The sequence below is a fragment of the Scyliorhinus canicula genome, chromosome 1, assembly GCF_902713615.1.
Source record: "Scyliorhinus canicula chromosome 1, sScyCan1.1, whole genome shotgun sequence".
NCBI lineage: Eukaryota > Metazoa > Chordata > Chondrichthyes > Carcharhiniformes > Scyliorhinidae > Scyliorhinus > Scyliorhinus canicula.
This window is the reverse complement of record NC_052146.1, coordinates 14934679-14948200: the sequence shown is the minus strand read 5'-3', so window position 1 is coordinate 14948200 and position 13522 is coordinate 14934679. Positions and strand designations below refer to the sequence as shown.

The 13522-nt window shown below is 45.5% G+C and overlaps 1 protein-coding gene across 1 annotated transcript in view; it reads left to right on the top strand.

Moving 5' to 3' along the window:
• The window catches only part of LOC119978264 (translocase of chloroplast 108, chloroplastic-like), a 56045-nt gene extending 42786 nt beyond the window's left edge, over nt 1-13259 (top strand). The window contains exons 2-3 of the mRNA XM_038819755.1: nt 11703-12245; nt 13115-13259. Of these exons, the coding sequence (XP_038675683.1) occupies nt 11812-12245; nt 13115-13259 (579 nt within the window). The 5' untranslated portion in view covers nt 11703-11811. The remainder of the gene's footprint in view (nt 1-11702; nt 12246-13114) is intronic.
• The last annotated feature ends 263 nt before the right edge of the window (nt 13260-13522 follow it).

The following is a 13522-nucleotide window of genomic DNA, read 5'->3' as shown; positions in this document are numbered from 1 at the left end:
CTCAACATCCATCATGTCCCTCTCCTTGGTGAATACCGATGCAAAGTACTCATTAAGAAGCTCACTCATTTCCTCTGACTCCATGCATAAATTTGCTCTTTTGTCTTTGAGTGGGCCAATCCTTTCTCTAGTTACTCTCTTGCTCCTTATATATGAATAAAAGGCTTTGGGATTTTCCTTAACCCTGTTAGCCAAAGGTATTTCATGACCCCTTTTAGCCCTCTTTATTGCGCGTTTGAGATTTGTCCTACTTTCCCGATATTCCTCCAAAGCTTCATCAGTTTTGAGTCGCCTCGATCTTATGTATGCTTCCTTTTTCATCTTAGCTAGTCTCACAATTCCACCCGTCATCCATGGTTCCCTAATCTTGCCATTTCTATCTCTCATTTTCACAGGGACATGTCTGTCCTGCACACTAATCAACCTTTCCTTAAAAGACTCCCACATTTCAAATGTGGATTTACCCTTAAACAGCTGCTCCCAATCCACATTCCCTAGCTCCTGCCGAATTTTGTTATAGTTGGCCTTTCCCCAATTTAGCACTCTTCCTTTAGGACCACTCTCGTCTTTGTCCATGAGAATTCTAAAACTTATGGAATTGTGATCGCTATTCCCAAAGTAATCGCCGACTGAAACATCAACCACCTGGCCGGGATCATTCCCGAATACCAGGTCCAGTATGGCCCCTTCCCCAGTTGGACTATTTACATACTGCTCTAAAAAACTCTCCTGGATGCTCCTTACAAATTTTGCTCCATCTACGCCTCCAACACTACACGAATCCCATTCAATGTTGGGGAAGTTAAAATCTTCCATCACAACCACCCTATTGCTCCTACATTGTTCTATAATCTGTCTACATATTTGTACCTCTACTTCAGCAGAAAGCTACTAAAAAAGCTATAAAGAAGAGTAAGATAGAGTATGAGAGTAAACTTGCTCAGAATATAAAAACAGACAGTAAAAGTTTTTACAAATATATAAGACAAAAAAGAGTGGCTAAGGTAAATATTGGTCCTTTAGAGGATGAGAAGGGAGTTTTAATAATGGGAAATGAGGAAATGGCTGAGGAACTGAACAGGTTTTTTGGGTCGGTCTTCACAGTGGAAGACACAAATAACATGCCAGCGACTGATAGAAATGAGGCTATGACAGGTGAGGACCTTGAGAGGATTGTTATCACTAAGGAGGGAGTGATGGGCAAGCTAATGGGGCTAAAGGTAGACAAGTCTCCTGGCCCTGATGGAATGCATCCCAGAGTGCTAAAAGAGATGGCTAGGGAAATTGCAGATGCACTAGTGATAATTTACCGAAATTCACTAGACTCTGGGGTGGTCCCGGTGGATTGGAAATTAGCAAACGTGACACCACTGTTTAAAAAAGGAGATAGGCAGAAAGCAGGAAATTATAGGCCAGTGAGTTTAACTTCGGTAATAGGGAAGATGCTGGAATCTATCATCAAGGAAGAAATTGCGAGGCATCTGGATAGAAATTGTCCCATTGGGCAGACGCAGCATGGGTTCGTAAAAGGCAGGTCATGCCTAACTAATTTAGTGGAATTTTTTGAGGACATTACCAGTGCAGTAGATAACGGGGAGCCGATGGATGTGGTATATCTGGATTTCCAGAAAGCCTTTGACAAGGTGCCACACAAAAGGTTGCTGCATAAGATAAAGATGCATGGCATTAAGGGTAAAGTAGTAGCATGGATAGAGGATTGGTTAATTAATAGAAAGCAAAGAGTTGGGATAAATGGGTGTTTCTCTGGTTGGCAATCAGTAGCTAGTGGTGTCCCTCAGGGATCCGTGTTGGGCCCACAATTGTTCACAATTTACATTGATGATTTGGAGTTGGGGACCAAGGGCAATGTGTCCAAGTTTGCAGATGACACTAAGATGATGGTAAAGCGAAAAGTGCAGAGGATACTGGAAGTCTGCAGAGGGATTTGGATAGGTTAAGTGAATGGGCTCGGGTCTGGCAGATGGAATACAATGTTGACAAATGTGAGGTTATCCATTTTGGTAGGAATAACAGCAAACGGGATTATTATTTAAACGATAAAATATTAAAGCATGCCGCTGTTCAGAGAGACTTGGGTGTGCTAGTGCATGAGTCACAGAAGGTTGGTTTACAAGTGCAACAGGTGATTAAGAAGGCAAATGGAATTTTGTCCTTCATTGCTAGAGGGATGGAATTTAAGACTAGGGAGGTTATGTTGCAATTGTATAAGGTGTTAGTGCGGCCACACCTGGAGTATTGTGTTCAGTTTTGGTCTCCTTACTTGAGAAAGGACGTACTGGCACTGGAGGGTGTGCAGAGGAGATTCACTAGGTTAATCCCAGAGCTGAAGGGGTTGGATTATGAGGAGAGGTTGAGTAGACTGGGACTGTACTCGTTGGAATTTAGAAGGATGAGGGGGGATCTTATAGAAACATTTAAAATTATGAAGGGAATAGATAGGATAGATGCGGGCAGGTTGTTTCCACTGGCGGGTGACAGCAGAACTAGGGGGCATAGCCTCAAAATAAGGGGAAGTAGATTTAGAACTGAGTTTAGGAGGAACTTCTTCACCCAAAGGGTTGTGAATCTATGGAATTCCTTGCCCAGTGAAGCAGTTGAGGCTCCTTCATTACATGTTTTTAAGGTAAAGATAGATAGTTTTTTGAAGAATAAAGGGATTAAGGGTTATGGTGTTCGGGCCGGAAAGTGGAGCTGAGTCCACAAAAGATCAGCCATGATCTAATTGAATGGCGGAGCAGGCTCGAGGGGCCAGATGGCCTACTCCTGCTCCTAGTTCTTATGTTCTTATGTTCTTCTTATGTTCACACTCGTTTTTGGGAGGCCTATAGTAAAGTCCCAACAATGTTACTGCACCCTTCCTATTTCTTAGCTCTCTCCATATTGCCTCAGTGCTCGAATCCTCCATCGTGCCCTCCTTAATCACAGCTGTGATATCATCTCTGACCAGTAATGCAACTCCTCCACCCCTTTTACCTCCCTCTCTATCCCTCCTGAGGCATCTATACCCTGGGATATTTAGTTGCCAGTCTTGCCCATCCCTCAACCAAGTCTCAATAATACCAATAACATCATATTCCATGGTACTAATCCAAGCCCTAAGTTCATCTGCCTTACCTGCTACACTTCTCGCATTAAAACAAATGCACCTCAGACCACCTCTCCCTTTGCGATCATCATCTCTTCCCTGTCTACTCTTCCCCTTAGTCACATTGAGTTTATTATCCAGTACCTTACTGGCTTTAGTTGCTGCTTCTCTACTGACCTCTAACTTCCTAATCTGGTTCCCATCCCCCTGCCACATTAGTTTAAAACCTCCCCAACAGTGTTAGCAAAAGCACCCCCAAGGACATTGGTTCCAGTCCTGCCCAGGTGTAGACCATCCAATTTGTAATGGTCCCACCGCCCCCAGAACCGGTTCCAATGTCCCAAAAATCTGAATCCCTCCCTCCTGCACCATCTCTCAAGCCACGTATTCATTCTGACTATTCTTAAATTTCTACTCTGACTGTTTCGTGGCACTGGTAGCAATCCTGAGATTACTACCTTTGAGGTCCTACTTTTTAACTTATCTCCTAACTCCCTAAGTTCTGATTGTAGGACCTTATCCCTTTTTTCCCTATATCGTTGGTGCCGATATGCACCACGACAACTGGCTGTTCACCCTCCCCCTTCAGTACATATGAGTTTGTACATTCTCCCCCTGTTTGCGTGGGTTTTGCCCCCAGCACCCAAAAAGTTATGCTGGGTAGGTGGATTGGCCGCACTAAATTGCCCCTTAATTGGAAAAATGAACTTTGTACTTGGAAAAAATTTTTTTTATTATAAGTTTAGAGTACCAATTAATTTTTATTTACAATTAAGGGACAGTTTAGTGTGGCCAATCCACCTACCCTGCACATCTTTGGGTTGTGGGAGTGAAACCCACACAAACACGGGGAGAAAGTGCAAACTCCACACGGACAGTGACCCAGTGCAGCGATCTCGGTGCTGTGAGGCAGCAGTGCTAACTACTGCGCCACCGTGCTGCCCCTCTCAAAAATTTTTTTTTTAAAAGCACGTTGGAACAGCGGCTGACTCACTATCACAAAATCGTACAAAGTCACGATCGATCCCATCGCCTTCACGTCTTCCTTCAGCCGGGAGTGTAAATGTAAATAATCTTTATTGTCACAAGTAGGCTTACGTTAACACAGCAATGAAGGTACTGTGAAAAGCCCCTAGTCACCACATTCCGGTGCCTGGTCCGGTACACAGAGGGAGAATTCAGAAATCGCAGCTGGTACGGGAATTGAACCCGCGCTGCTGGCTTTGTTCTGCATCACAAACCAGCTGTCTAGTCCACTGAGCTAAACCAGCCCTGTCGAGTGTTAGACCCAGCTCTCTGCTTCACCCATGTTGTTCCCTTTGTTATGGGAGCGGCATTTTCAGAACCCCAAAATGTATCATGGAGTTCAACCAACCTCTCCCTTTAATGTATTGTTGCTTTTGAAACACACGGCTTGGTCTCCAGGTGTGGTATTACAATTATGGACATGCGGGTTTTTAAACACAAAACAATGTTTATTCCATGAATTCAACTTAACCTTTTTAAATAAACATTGGATCCCTTACCAGCCCTTATTTCAAAGGTAACCCCGAAAATAATACAACACTAAATAATCCTTCAGTTGTTCCTTCAAACCTCCAAAAGACTTAACACCTTTAAACAGAAACACATCAGGTTAAAGACATTACTATTATGAGTTTAAATCACCCAAATGATTCAGAGATCGTCTTTCCTGGCAGAGATCACAGCAGATCCAGCTCACTGCAAAACACAGACATACCCAAGCTTTTCTCTCAAAACTGGCTTTCTCCTTTTAAACAGCTCACAGCAAACCAGCCAGGCACTTTTCAGCTGCTCTCTCAAACTGAAACCAAAAGCCCCAAAAAGCAGAAGTGAGCTCAACTCAGCTACCCCCACCCTCTGACATCACTTCAGTAATATAAGCTGCTCCATTTCTTAAAGGTACATTGCTTAAACATCCATTTTTAAAAAGTACTCTCACATGACACCTTGCTGTCCTTCTCTATCCCGCCCTCATCACATGCTGCCTCCATGTGTTCGTGCCAGCCTGTCCCTTTCCATTCACAGGACGCTCATTCATGCTTACTTCTCCAGCCCATGATTTGGACAAAGGCACCGAAGGTCAGGCAGCTAAATTTGCCCAACGACACTCAGAAATGTAGGAAAGTAAGTTATGAGGAAGGGGTAAAGAGTCTACAAAGGGGTATCAATGGGGTTAAGTGAATGGGTTAAATTTTGGCAGATGGACTATAATGTGGAAATGATGACCATAATGACCATAATTGTTCCCTTTTACAACAGAGATGAGGAGATTTTTTTAAAAATCTCTCAGAGGGTTATAAGTCCATGGAATTCTCTTCACCTGGAAGCAGTGGGGGTTATATCACTGAAATTTCTAAATGCTGAGATAGATAGATATTTGATGGACAAGGGTATCAAGGGGTATTGGTGGTGGGGAAGGGGGGGGGGGGGCACCGGGCGAGGGTGGGAGGGAGGGGTGGGAGGGCGCGGACAAGAAGGTAGCGTTAAGACCACAATCCAACCGTGATCTTATCAAATGATGGAGCAAGCTCGAAGGCCTGAATGGCTTACTCCTGCTCCTAAGTCCTGTGTCTTGGTTGTAGAAACAGTTGTGACAGTACTCCAGCCACTTCCCACATATTAGCCTGTAAATTCAATAGACCTTGACAGATACTGTTGCCACAATGAAAATGGAACTGATGAAGCAGTGCTGGGTTTCTCAAAGGCTTGAAAGGATATCTAATTAATCATGTACTATGCTAATTAATTGCATACTGTATAATCTTGATTTAATTTATATTGATACAACAAACTGAAGCATTTAAAGGACTTTATATAATTTTTAACCAGTGACTATGATTGATATTCTAAGATTATCCTTGTTACATTTTATGTTTGGGAAATTGCAGCAAGCAGTAGATTTACATTTCATGCAGATTAAAATAAAGTCTTGTATGACAATCACAAAGAACCATTCAGAGATACAGCAGGGAGCTAGGGGTGAGGGTGAGTGTTTAAGGGTGGGGGAGGTAAGCAGGTAATCGGGATTCAATAGAGCGTGAATTGGATAGAGAGAGCAGACGTTCTTCTTCAATCCTCTGCCTGAGGACAGGTTTGACACACAGCCCCATGATGTCTGCCGCTGGTGGGCCAACTAGGCAGGTCCTCCCCAGCTAGAACGTAGCACAGACTCCGCGATGTTGGCACCTATCGGATCCACGCTAGCAGTCCAACCAACTGTAGTCAACCCCATCCTCCCACTCTTCCCATGCACTTTCACACAGAATCATAGAATTTACAGTGCAGAAGGAGGCCATTCGGCCCATCGAGTCTGCACCGGCTCTTGGAAAGAATACCCCATTTAAGCTCACATTTCTAACATATCCCTGTAACCCAGTAACCCCACCCTAACCTTTTTGTACTCGAAGGGCAATTTTTAGCATGGCCAATCCACGTAACCTGCATGCATGCTGTAACCTGGAGCAATGAGTATTGATGGTCCAGGCTCCAATCTATTTCCATTACATGGCCAGACGGGAATCTCTTCTGCGCCTACCAGCCGCCATTGGCGTGAGTTAAAGCATTTATACATTAATACCTGTTTGGCTGCATCATAAACGTACCATGCTTGGGAGCCTAGTCCAGGAATGGGACTTGAACCCGGCACTTTAGGCTCATTGGCAGGGACACTGCCCACAAGGCCAGTGCTCCTCCGCAAGACCTCCAGAGCAGATACTACAAGGCCCAAAAAGAATGACGGGAGATTACAAGAGCAGACAGGAAAAGGCTGAGGTCTGGTTCGAACAATCTGCCTGGCCACATCAGCTTGGAGACACGGCCAACACCTCACAAAGTTGCTGTTGTTGCCTTCGGCCGTTAACTGGCTCAAGTAGCAGCACTCCTACCTCTGAGTCAGAAGGCTATGGGTTCAATTCCCTCATCCGGCATTGCGCGCACAGTCAGTTAACAAGTGAATCGGTGCTTTTTCGGAGCCGAGGAAGGTGTTTGGTGGGAATTTCCAAGGATGAGTATTCGGGATTCTTATCTAGGCTGTACAGGGATCAATTTCAAAACCTGCAGGTGACACGGGATTTGAAAGTGTTGCAAATTGTGAGGGAGATAGTGAAAGACGCCAAGAGGCATTTATTTCATGCAGCAAGTGGTTAGGGTCTGGAATGCACTGCCTGAGACATGGAGGAGGCAGATCCGTTCATGGCATTCGAAAGGGAAGCAGATTGTTTTCTGAAAAGCAACAATTTGCAAGGCTATGGGGAAAAGGCCGGGTTGTGGGACTCGATGTGTTGCTCTTGCAGGGAGCCAGTGGGGACGTGATTGGCCAAATGGACTCCATCTCTGCTGTAACCAGTCTGTCATTCTATTCTATGGCAGACTGGCTGGTGGAATGGGCAGACACATGACAGCTGAAATTTAACCCAGAAAAGTGTGAAGTGATGTATTTTGTGAGGAAGCACAGAGAGAGGTAATATAAAACAATATAGTTCTAAAAGGGGAGTAGGAGCAGAGGGACCTGGAAGTATATGTGGATAAATTGCACAAGGTGACAGGGCAGGTTGAAAGAGCAGGTAATGAGTCATGTGGGACCCTGGGCTTTTAAATAGAAGCATAAGGGTTAAAAGTAAGGAATTTATAAAATATTGTTTGGCCTCAGCTGGAGCGTCGAGTCCAATTCTGGGCGGCTTTAGGAAAGATATGGAGACATTAGAGAAGTTGCCGAAAAGGTTGACAAGAATGTTTCCAGTGATGAGGATAAGATTGGTGAAATTGGGGTTGGTTAACCCACAATGTGTCAACTGTGATGACACTGTGATACTGTGATAGGGCCTGTTCCTGTGCTGTAATTTTCTTTGTTCTTTGGAGACAGGTTTAGATAAAGGATCTGGATCGACGCAGGCTGGGAGGGCCGAAGGGCCTGTTCCTGTGCTGTAATTTTCTTTGTTCTTTGTTGTTCTTTGAATGCAAGATTTTCGATACATTAGATTATAAACATTTGGCATTTTAAGAGTTAAAAGCCTGGGTTGGAGTGTGTTTGACTGCAGTGGTCATGGTTCGAAATGAATCTTGTTTTGCAAGACCAGAAAGCGCTTCGGAGCCAGTGGTGAAATTCACCATCGTAAAAGCCTGGGCTAATGCACTGTTGTATGACTACAGGGAGTCCCTGGGGAGTTAATGTGTTTTTAGCCTGAGGAGTTAATGTGTTTTCAGCTTGGGGAGATGGTGCCATTGCTGGGTGGAGCTAAGGCATTCAGAAATTTTGAGAAGGATTTTCAGTTGAGTTCTGATCTGGCTGACTGTTTAGACCACAAATAAGAGTCTGGATTCCCCGTTTGGGAAACTAAGTGATAGCGCCAGCCGACATGTGTCGACTTTCACGGCAGAGCATCGCAGGTGGGCCAGCCGATGTTGCGCCAATGCAGTTGAAATGGCACACGGCGCGCGTCATGATGACGCCAGCTTGGAGGTAGTGGAGCATGGCAGAATGGTGTCACACCGGCGCGGGCTATGGAGAATCCCGCCCAAGGTCTTTTGCCCTCACAGTAGGATAGTTAGAAAGATTAACAATATTTAAAGCAGCGCAGATTTATCTGAGGACCATAGGAAAGCTGAAACGGACCAGTTGAAATAGCTTTTTGAAGATATCCAGCCAGAGTCTGCAGAGGTTCTAACAGGAGCCAAATCTGTTCTAGAAAACAATTATTATTCTGCGCCATTCGGATGTAGGATGGATTGAGAGCTGTATTTTGATTTGTTCTTGTTGTTTAATTGGTAATAGATATTGTAATTAAGGGTATTGTATTTACTGCATTTAGTAGTATTGTTAAGGGTAATTGTAAGCAACACGGTCTTCACAGCACCAGGGTCCCAGGTTCGATGCCCGGCTTGGGTCACTGTCTGTGCGGAGTCTGCATGTTCTCCCCGTGTCTGCGTGGGATTCCTCCGGGTGCTCCGGTTTCCTCCCGCAAGTCCCGAAAGGCGTGCTGTTAGGTGGATTGGACATTCTGACTTCTCCCTCTGTGTACCCGAACAGGGGCCGGAGTGTGGCGACTAGGGGATCAGAGTAACTTCATTGCAGTGTTAATGTAAGCCTACTTGTGGCAAGAAAGATTATTGTTATAAAGCTATTTTTCGGTGTCAGGTTGGAAGATTTAAACAGTGTGTTAATTACGTTTTGTTTAAATATTCTAAATCCCTATTTCGTTGTTCAATCACTCGGGTGAAGAAGCCTTTCCTCACAGTTTTACAGAATAAAATAAAATACTGGGGTTTTGGTGCAGTATCCTTGCCACTGTTGGGGTCTGGTCTGGGGCTGTAATATCACCCAATCCCTTCTCAGTGATTGGCGACTTGGCCAGTGCATTAAATAAGCCCAAAGTATAATATTATCATAACATGGTGATTCGCGGTGGTAAAACAGGTGGCAGCAAGATTAAGTACAGGTATGACATGGTGAACCGACTTGGATCATGCTACATGTCATGCAACGACCCTAGACATTTTGGTCAGACCACAGGAAAGTTATAGCATTGGCCTCACGGCGCTGAGGTCCCAGGTTCGATCCCGGCTCTGGGTCACTGTCCATGTGGAGTTTGCACATTCTCCCTGTGTCTGCGTGGGTTTCGCCCCCACAACCCAAAAATGTCTAGCATTGGCAAGACACAGCCTGGTGACTGAGGAGAGAAGCTTTGAAGATGCAGCATCAAACTCATACTTGAATAAAGAGCTAGTAAGCCGGCTGATCCCTCATGGTGAGATTGTAGCGTATAGCCCAGTAATGGGCCTCCGCGGCTCGTGAGCGGCCCTCATGTGGAAATTCAGCATTTGCATTAATCACGCACCCATGAATAAGGTATTCCCTATTATTTCATAATCAGTGACAGAAGATGCTTAAATAAGCATTTATTTATTTTTAAAAATAAATTTAGATTATCCAATTATTTTTTCCAATTAAGGGGCAATTTAGCGTGGCCAATCCACCTACTCTGCACATTTTTGGGTTGTGGGGGCGAAACCCACGCAGACACAGGGAGAATGTGCAAACTCCACATGGACAGTGACCCAGAGCCGGGATCGAACCTGGGACCTCAGCGCCGTGAGGCAGCTGTGCTAACCACTAGGCCACCGTGCTGCCCCAGCATTTATTTATTAATAGAATTGTCATCAACTTCGAATGGCAGAAACAAATGTAATCATGGAATCCCTACAGTGCAGAAGGAGGCCATTCAGCCCATCGAGTCTACACTGATCCTCTGAAAGAGCACCCTACCTAGACCCACTCCCCTGCCCTATCTCTGCAACCCATAACCCCACCTTACCTTTGGACACTAAGGGGAAATTTAGCATGACCAATCCACCTATCCCGCACATCTTTGGACTGTGGGAGGAAACCGGAGCACCTGGAGGAAACCCATGAAGACTCGGGGAGAATCTGCCAACTCAACAGAGACAGTCACCCAAGTTTGGAAACGAACCTGGGTCTCTGGCGCTGTGAGGCAGCAGTGCTAATCACTGTGCCGCCATGTGACGCTTAATATTTATGCTTACACTATTGATGTGACTTGTAGTTGGATCTGTGCTCTACAGTTTTTCTTAGATTGGGACTCGGCGATGTGCAGACGCTTTGCAATGCAGCATTTTTGATAATATCCGCTTGGCCTTTAAACCCAGCAAATAAAACATCTGCCGATTCGATGGTGCATGGGGCGGCACGGTAACACAGTGGTTAGCACTGCTGCCTCACAACGCCAGGGACCCACCCGGATTCAAGTCTGGCCTCGGGTGACTGTCTGTGTGAAAATGAAAATCGCTTATTGTCACGAGTAGGCTTCAATGAAGTTACTGTGAAAAGCCCCTAGTCGCCACATTCCGGCGCCTGTCCGGGGAGGCTGGTACGGGAATCGAACCGTGCTGCTGGCCTGCTTGGTCTGCTTTAAAAGCCAGCGATTTAGCCTTGTGAGCTAAACCAGCCCCATAGAGTCTGCATGTCCTCCCTGTCTCTGCGTGGGTTTCCTCCGAGTGCTCTGGTCTCCTCCCACAGTCCACAGATTAGCACTGTGCCTCACAGCGCCAGAGACCCATGTTCAATTCCAACCTTGGGTGACTGTCTGTGTTGAGTTTGCACGTTCTCCCTGTCTGCGTGGGTTTCCTCTAGCTGCTGTGGTTTCCTCCCACAGATCAAGTGTCCTATATAGACCAGCCATATTACTCGCAGATGGGCATACATCAGACAATCTTCATCACTATCCGCAACTCCTGCAATCTTAGTATCATCCGCAAACTTGCTAATCAGACCCGCTACGTTTTCTTCCAAGTCATTTGTATATATTACAAACAGCAGATGTTCCAGTACTGATCCATGCGGAACACCACTAGTCCTCCATTTGGAAAACACCCTTCCACTGCTACCCTCTGTCTTCTATGGCCAAGCCCATTCTGAACCCATCTAGCTAGATCGACTGGAAGAAAGGAAAAAATGTCTCATTGAAAACCATTAAAATGTAGCAGGATCATAAGGGTTGGGGCACCGGTAGAACAGTTACGACTGACAGAAAATTAACTCTTTCTTCAATTTCTTCAGTCCTCCTGAAGTTCCAGAGCATGGAGAGTTGGATGATGGTTCTGCAGCAGGACTCGCTGCTGACTTTGAAATTGGTCACTTCTTGCTTGAACAGATAATTTCACGTGCAATGTCATACTTGACAGGAGAAGCCATTGCAGATGATGATGATTACGATGATGATTACGACAATGATAATAAGAATGACCATGATTACGATGAGGAAAGGGAAGACTCAGATGATGAGCCAGAAGAGGACGATTATGAAACGCAATTCAGTAGGTTTGGCGGGAGAGATGAGGTGATCACAAGGGACTCCCGGTCTGCGCAGGACAACGATAAGTGTGAAAGTGAGATTGCAGCAGCAGATACATCAGCTGAGAGTATATCAACTGCAAACAGACTGGTAACTGAAGAAATACTCCCCATTTTGGAGAAATTGGCTCCAGAGACGTGGGATGAATCATCGCCCACGGAATGGTCATGCCAAGACCCCAATTCCCGAGGCCAGTCCACCAAAAAACCTGCAGCAAGAACAGATGGATACTGTCATGGATGTTGCAGGTTACAGAGGGACATAGATAAGCTGCAGAGCTGGGCTGAGAGGTGGCAAATGGAGTTTAATGTGGAGAAGTGTGAGGTGATTCATTTTGGAAAGAATAACAGGAATGCGGAATATTTGGCTAATGGTAAAATTCTTGGTGGTGTGGATGAGCAGAGGGATCTCGGTGTCCATGTACATAGATCCCTGAAAGTTGCCACCCAGGTTGATAGGGTTGTGAAGAAGGCCTATGGTGTGTTGGCCTTTATTGGTAAAGGGATTGAGTTCCGGAGCCATGAGGTCATGTTGCAGTTGTACAAAACTCTAGTACGGCCGCATTTGGAGTATTGCGTACAGTTCTGGTCGCCTCATTGTAGGAAGGACGTGGAAGCTTTGGAGCGGGTGCAGAGGAGATTTACCAGGATGTTGCCTGGTATGGAGGGAAAATCTTATGAGGAAAGACTGATGGACTTGAGGTTGTTTTCGTTAGAGAGAAGAAGGTTAAGAGGTGACTTAATAGAGGCATACAAAATGATCAGAGGGTTAGATAGGGTGGACAGGGTGGACAGGGTGGACAGCGAGAGCCTTCTCCCGCGGATGGAGGTGGCTAGCACGAGGGGACATAGCCTTAAATTGAGGGGTACTAGATATAGGACAGAGGTCAGAGGTGGGTTTTTTACGCAAAGAGTGGTGAGACCGTGGAATGCCCTACCTGCAACAGTAGTGAACTCGCCAACATTGAGGGCATTTAAAAGTTTATTGGATAAGCATATGGATGATAAGGGCATAGTGTAGGTTAGATGGCCTTTAGTTTTTTTTCCATGTCGGTGCAACATCGAGGGTCGAAGGGCCTGTACTGTGCTGTATCGTTCTATGTTCTATCTTCGTCCAGTTCTCCTACAAATGATGAAACATGTATCGTTATGTCAGATGTGGTTGAGCCGCTAATTAGGCTAAAACACAAAGTGAAGAAGCAGCGCCAGATGTTGAGGACACTGATCCAGCTAAGACACCGGAATGCGAGGGTTTGCAGATAATTCCTGAAGTCGCAGACTTGCCTGCAGCTGCGAAAATGTCTTAAAGTATGCCGACAGTGGAGGGGCATGCAGCACAGTGTTCGAGCGCAAGCACCATGGATCAACCAAAACTCCTCAATCCAGCAAAGGCCCCAGAATCAGCGATTGTGCCAGAAGGGCCAGACTCAGCTTTCACAGCAAAAGATCCAGAAGCAGCCATTACAACAAGGGATCCAGAACTGGCTAATCCCATGGCAGAGTCCAGCAGCAAGAAGGACGTCGCT